The sequence below is a fragment of the Thermobia domestica genome, chromosome 2 (genome assembly GCF_964235325.1).
Source record: "Thermobia domestica chromosome 2, izTheDome1.hap1.1, whole genome shotgun sequence".
Classification (NCBI taxonomy): domain Eukaryota; kingdom Metazoa; phylum Arthropoda; class Insecta; order Zygentoma; family Lepismatidae; genus Thermobia; species Thermobia domestica.
In genome coordinates this window covers 131,481,083-131,488,476 of record NC_137455.1, presented here as the reverse complement: position 1 = coordinate 131,488,476, position 7,394 = coordinate 131,481,083, and the positions used below count along the sequence as shown (strand labels likewise).

General features: G+C 35.6%; 1 protein-coding gene across 1 annotated transcript; it reads left to right on the top strand.

Moving 5' to 3' along the window:
- Nucleotides 1–894: 894 nt before the first annotated feature.
- On the top strand, nucleotides 895–1,332 carry LOC145679169 (uncharacterized). Its single transcript, XM_081749760.1, has one exon. It carries the CDS (start codon nucleotides 895–897, stop codon nucleotides 1,330–1,332), a length of 438 nt encoding a protein of 145 aa, XP_081605886.1.
- Nucleotides 1,333–7,394: the final 6,062 nt, after the last annotated feature.

The window sequence follows — 7,394 nt, the reverse complement described above, 5'->3', positions numbered from 1 at the left end:
TGCTAACATATTGCATGTATATAGAGTCTCAGAGTATCACTTTAACCCTAAACGAGGCTATATTTTTTGAAGAAAAGTTGTCTTTTTTTATGCGATAAGGAATATTGCTTTTCTGCAAAAGTAGTATTCGATAAAATGTTGCAACAATGCATCCCGTTTAACACTAGAAGCATCAGAGGGGTCATTTTGACCCGTCTGAACTATTAATTTGTTTTAATTTCTAAAGTTATGGAAATGTGGCCACTAGATATCACGACTTTTCATCACTCTACCAATACTCTAACCTAATCATATTTTGACACTTTAGAATATTTATTTATATCATATATTTTACATTTTACCTAGAAGCCTCACAGGGGTCATTTTGACCCTCATGCCTACAATGCGAATTTTTACAATTGCAAACATAATGATACATATTTTTATATACTAATTACTATTACTTTTTCGAATGATATAATTCACTATATATATGTTCTAGGGGGTTGGTTTTAGTGTGGTGCATGATGAGTGCTGAGAAAAAACTTTCATCGGAAGAAATATTACAAGAACTACAGGCTGTTGATAGAATCGACTCTGGTGGTGGCTGTAGTGATAGAAGTGACGATGAATACATTGGTGATATCAGCATTGATGAAATGTCAAATGGTGAAAGTGTTTCTGCGAGTAACGAAGAATTTAGTGACAGTGGAAGCATGGGTGACGAGATGGATGCTGAAAATTTTGAATTGTCCAGAGATCAGACAGTTTGGGTCGAACAAACCTGTTCAAGTGTTCGTGGAAGGGCTAAACATCATAACGTGTTACGTAAAACTCCAAGTCCAACCCATATGCTTTTCGGCATGTCGACGACATAGTTTCTAGTTCTTTCAGACTTATAATAGATGAACCTGTATGCGACATATAAAGAAGTGTGCAGAAGTCGAAGCTCAAAGAGTTTTGAAGAACCCAACTTGGTCAGTTTCACTTCAAGAATTAGATGCCTTTATAGGGTTGTTATATTTTCGCGATGCTTTAGGAATGAAGGCGATTAGCATAAAGAGCCTTTGGTCAAAGAAATGGGGACCACGAGTTTTCAGTGATACAATGCCAATAAGAAGATATAGAGAAATCATGCGGTTTCTGAGATTCGACATAAAAAGTAATAGGATGGGAAAGTATCAATCTGGCAAGTTTTGTATGATTTCCAAGGTTTGGAAAGCTTTTATTGGAAACTCTGAAAAGTGCTACAATCCAGAACCTTTTTGTACGGTGGATGAACAACTGTTTCCAATGAAGACGCGGTGCAAATTCATAGAGTTCATGAGCAACAAACCAGATAATATGGCGTAAAATTCTGGATGCTAGTGGAAGTGGAACACATATACATATCAAATGGCTTCCATATTTAGGAAAGGTTGATGGACGACCAGGAAATACACAGCTTGGTGAATTTGTTGTACGGAAGCTTGTGAGACCTTTCGCAGAGTCCGGGATGGAATGTCACATGTGACAACTTTTTCACATCCCTACGCCTCGCTCCTGATCTCAAGAAAAATAACATTAGTTTGGTATGAACTATCCGTAATAACAGGAGAGAAGTTCCAGATTCAGTAAAAACAAAAGTCGAGCGAAAGGACCTATATAGTACAACTGTACTGAAGACTGAAGATGATATCACGCTCGCAGCATATAATTGTAAGAAGAACAAAAATGTCCTTCTTTTGAGTAGCCTTCACTCTCATGTTGACATCGATATCAGCAATAAGAAGAAACAGCCTGAAACAATTTTATATTACAATAAGCAAAAGGTTGGAGTTAACGTAATTGACCAAATGGCACGAAGGTATTCCGTGAAAGCTGCGAGTAGAAGATGGGCAGTACAAATTTTCTATAACATCCTTGATTTGGCAGCTATAAATGCTTTCGTCCTCTACAAGCTGGTAACGAAGAAAAAAATTACTCGCCATCAATTTCTTTTAGCATTAGGAGAAGAACTGTGTTCGGAAGTGAAGACACTAAAGGAGGACGGTAATCATACCAAACATTGTGTACTTGAATTGCTTCAAACAACCAAGCGGAAGAGATGTCAAATTGCTGAGTGCAATGGAAACAATACACAAGATCAATGTTTCCACTGTAAGAGGCACTTCTGTGGTTCCTGTACAAAGATCACCAGAAAGTACGTTGTTTGTTCAAAATGTGATGAGTAGGCATGTAGATGTGAACGTTATAAAACATTCCCTCTTTGCAAAGAAGGTCATGTTCTAATTAATTGGTTATTATATTTTATTCTAATTCCTAATGTGTATGATGTTTGAAGGGAAACTATAAATTTTTACAGTAACAATAACTAGTGTTAATTATATTTGCTAGATAATGTAACTTCATTTTAAGTAACTTTATAGATTAAGAAACTTAGGCCTATAATAATAAAGTTATTCATTAAGAACAATAATAAATGTAAAATAAAGAAAGACAATAATGAAATTTGAATCTATAATTAATAAAAACCCAACAATGAAACCAAAAGTATAAAAAAGTTAAGAGTAGTACCGCTTAATGTGTATATTTTTAAGCAGGGGTCAAAATGACCCCTTTGATGCCTCTAGTATAAGCAAGATTATGATGCTCCTAGTGTTAACATCTAACATTTTCTTCTAGTGTTCTAGTGTTTCTTCTAGTGTTGTTTAAAAATGTCGGTCTTCTTGCTTTTGTAATAAGGAGATAATATGCTCCATAGGGGGATAATAAGATGATTTATGATAGGCCTATTCTCAATTAAGTGAACTCTATATGTGGAAACATTCTACAGCGAAAAGTTTTTCTTTCCACTCTTCCTTTTCCCTTTCCCTAGTCATACTTGTATTATAATTGTTTTGCATTCTGAAAAAAAAAAAAAAAAACATACTTTCATTATTATATGCATAAAAATGTAACATTTGTAATTAATATTTACTAGAATTTATAACTAAAAGAAATTTATATGAAAATTTCAATATATATGTTCTATCATTCTTAGTAGAATTTTTGCTAACGTATTGTTACCCCTTGTTTGAAACAAGAGTGAAGGAGAAAGAAAATACACAGGGCATTTGTTGTGTGCGTAGAGTATATAAAGTGAAATTGAAGGGCTTTTGTGTAATCACGCTACGGTAGCCAGGAACGAGGTCAAAATAGCAAAGCCACCTGTGCACGCGAAATGTTTATACAGCACTTGTAATGCTCTGCTAAGTAAACCAACGCTATATGCGGTTGCATTCTGTAGCAATTCAATTGCTTCCTATGTCACTCGTCTGGCACAATGGGAGCCGTTTGTCAGTTTCACAGCTGTATCTCTTAATCGTTGATAAACTCCCTGCCCTGTTCGAATTAGCAGGGAGAAAGAGCGGTAAACTTTTACCATCTACCTATATCTACAGCATGGTAAACCTTGTTGAGTTAGGATGAACAAGTGACATTGTATAATATCCAAATTCAGGTATCTGTTAGAAATAAACCTGTTCATAACGAAAGCCGTCCTCAGCGTGAAAGCACGTGAACTTATATATTAGGCGAAACATGTATTAAAGCAGAACGTGCCTAATGTGGGTATAGGAAGGTATTTCGGGAGCGGAATATGCAGTGTGCATTTATTGCATTGTATACCTTTTCAGATAATAGTAGTGTGCCGTAAAATAGATACACATACTTGCTGAAAAAGTAGAACGAACGAATGTATCGAGAATGTACCAGTGCTGTCGTGTACTTTTTGACTTCAAAAAAATTGGCCGAATATAAAGACAATGACAAGTGCTCTTCAATCTTAAGAATTTCTTTTAGAGTGATTATCTTACTCTCTATGTTTGAAAAATATTTTATTCACAATTATTAGCGTTTTTCTGTTTTAAAATTTTACCAGAATATGAGAAATTTGGACTATTCACATGATGATGAGTATTTAAATATAATGATGGAGAGACGCTTTTAAGAACATCGTCCGATCCGAAAGAAATTCTCATTACAGAATACAGTACATAATATATATGTAGAGGAATTGCTCATCGTCACTATGAAGATGTCAGCACACCGACTGCCCTAGAGCAGTGATGCTAACCCTGTAACCTTACAAAATCCCATCTTGAAAGGCAAGAATTCCCATGTTGCTCTTGAATTTCCCACGCGGTATACTAGTTACAAAATATCCAAAATTTATAAAATATGAAAATTGAAACTACTATACGATACTTACTTTTTTCAATATTTGGGTGAATTATTTGTAAATTCCGATCTTCTAAATTCCTAATAAGTATTTTCCTTAATTAAAAGAATCTATTGAAATTGTTCATGATAACAAGTACATTTTGTTGTTAGAATTTGGTATCTTCAATACGCTTTTGTGCTATAACTTTCTATTGAACGCATGGGCGCCGACTACGTGGCTGCTTCGGGGCTGCAGCACCCACACAAACAATCTTGTGCTATAACTTTTTAGTTTGATAAGAACAATGTAAAATAAATATTTCTCACTCGCCATTATCAAAAAATAATAAGCAATTAAAACATTGGGATGCAAGTTAAAATTTCTAACCTCTAAAACACATTTTTTTGTTTTGTTTCAAATGTGTCTATGAAAGGCAACCAAGCAACATCTTGCTCTCTTCTTTGCCTGTCTGTGGCCTAGTCAAATGGAGTCCCCATAATAATAATAATAAATGAAACTATATTGTAAATATAATCGAGCACTGCCCTTTATGACAGTGTTCATAAAAGATTTTAACTAAAAGGAAATCAATCAAAAACTATCAACACTCCCCTGAAATCATATAACACTTCCCACCATTGATATGTACCCATATAAATTTTGGAAAGTCGTCGCCGTTGACTGAACGTAACAAAACTAGACTAACTTCATTATCCAGTTATTCCGTGTGGGACGTTTTAGAAATTACTGTTTCTGTTTGGTTTATTTACTGTCTTCCGTTCATGACTTTTTTTTTTTTTTTTTAACTTCAGAGTACAAATTACGTTTCTTGTTGCTTATTTTTTGAGATTTACAAGTTCTTGCATAAATCACTTTCACACTAATACTGATTTCGCTTTGACAACAGTAATTTCACGTTTATTCAAACGTCATTGGTCTACTTGACCTGCTCTTAAAAAAATTTGTTGGGGGTTAATGAAATAAACACATGAAAAATTCCATATATGCTGCTTCTTTTGACGAAAATTCCCTTTATCCCTATTCGAAAAATTAATGTCAAAAAATCCCACAAAATGTGTTTTTTCCGTGGATTGGCATCACTGCTATAGAGGGCAGGTTGATCTTAGTGTCTCTAGAAGGCACACTGTAAGTAGTTTGAAAATCGTCACAGTATGCTATGTATGAAGTCATGTTGATGAATCCGCTGTGTTTGGAATAGTGCTGTTAAAATTGTTCGATTATTTTTTTTTTGCTGTTATTATAATATCCGAATATTCGTTTTAAATATTGGAACAGTTATTCAAATAACTGTTCGAACAATTATTTGTTATTGATTGAATGATTGATCAAGTAACGAATATTGTTCAAATGTTCGAGTAACGAATATTCAAAGAATCCATTATTCGAACTTTAACTGTAATAATTTGAATCCACAGTTTGTTTTCAATGCCAGAACGACGCCAGCAAACGCCTGTTGTGCAATTAGGTGGCTTCCAGTGTAGTGGGACTATTAGAGGCCGGGTGGTCATTCTGCAGAACTGGTCGCACATGTTTATATCACAATTCGTTAAATTTTATCTTTTTGTCAGCCTAGAGTACATGGGGAATATTTGTATAAAATATCAAGGATCTATGCCTAATTCTTTCTGAAATTAGGAGAACCAAAAAAATCAAGATTCCTCTCCCCCCCTTAGGGGTTTTATTTCAAAAACTCCTTTTTATCATTAGTATAGTGCACATCGAAAATACTAATTCGAGATCGCTAAATCCAATGGAATAATTTCTAAACATGTCCGTTCTTAGGATCTCGAGAAAAAGAAAAACTCATCTTTCGAATAACTAAAAGGCGTGTCTCAAAATTTGGAACAGTGGACATACATCTACATGGGACGTGGACCTACATCTTAACGTAGGATGCAAACCATATTGTTGCATGGATCGGTACCCGGCGCCTCCACCATGAAACAGTACGGACTAGCCAATCATACTAAATTTGATTAAAATGAGACACATGATTCTAATAATATTGAGTGGTAGCAATGAGAATGTTAAAGGAATGGATGGTAGAGCTAGGATTTGCAACTTAAATTTAGAACAGTCTCACCCTAATATGAAGTTGAAGGCGTAGACTTGTAGATCGAGGCGTCTTGAAGATCTCCATGATGACTTGTCCGACAATCGACCAAGGCATCGAATGCCGGACCGAAGGTACGGTGACGAAAGACCAAGTAACGAAGGTCCCAATGAGCAATGACCAAATGACCAAGATCGAGCTCTCTCAAGTGTATTTGTCTCGACTGTCTCTCTGACGTCATGAAGGAAGCAATGATAGTGACACTCACTCAATGATATGCACATTCAGTTCCCCAAATTGGTACAGCCAAAGTGCATATCGATGACACAACATAAAGCAGCTATACTTCCTACTAGGCTGCTAACGTCGTCAGAATCACATAGACTAAAACCAGGAAGAGAGCGACTTCCGAGAGTCGAAGTACTTACTACTCATCAACAATATTTCCTTATTGTGTCAATGTTTACCAGGTCGATGGTCGAAGCGAGCATTGATTCGTCGTAAGTTCATGACAATGAGAGTCCAGTAAAAACAAACACATTGAGAAAGCATCTGATCTAAACAAAACTGAATTCCAGTTAACGCGTGTGAGACTGTTTGGTAGGCAAAAGGTAATAGGAAGTTACTACCACTGTTTATTACATATTGTTTACAAATACAAAGACTTCCTTGTAGTAGAGCAGACATAACGTAATTAATTATTTCCTTATTGAAAATCTGTCGTCAGCTGGTGATGTCGATAGCAGGTATTAATAACTTCTAACAGGCGATGAACTTCCTCCAAACAATACATGTTCGTTTATAATGAACGAATGACAGGTTCCCAACACCAATAAAGAATACAGTCCTTGGTTCGAGCCATGCAACAATATGATATCCTGCCGGGAATCGAATCCGGATCTTCCACGCCAAAGGCGCGAACGCTAACCGCTTAGTCACTGGGGAACTCATTTGCAGTTTTGAGTTAACACTTGTACTTTATATGATTTTGCAAGATCTACCGATTCCTCTATCTTCTCATCATTACTATATCTCGTGCGTGTTATTCTTATAGGGATTGGTAGATGTAAAATCAGATAATGTTCCCCTATTATCATCTCAACGCAAATATTCAAATACACCTATTGGTGGTTCGAACAACTAATAGGTGTATTTGAA

What these genes read in the sequence shown, in the direction of transcription:
- LOC145679169 (XM_081749760.1), top strand. Translation starts at nt 895, where the DNA reads ATGCGACATATAAAGAAGTGTGCAGAAGTCGAAGCTCAAAGAGTTTTG.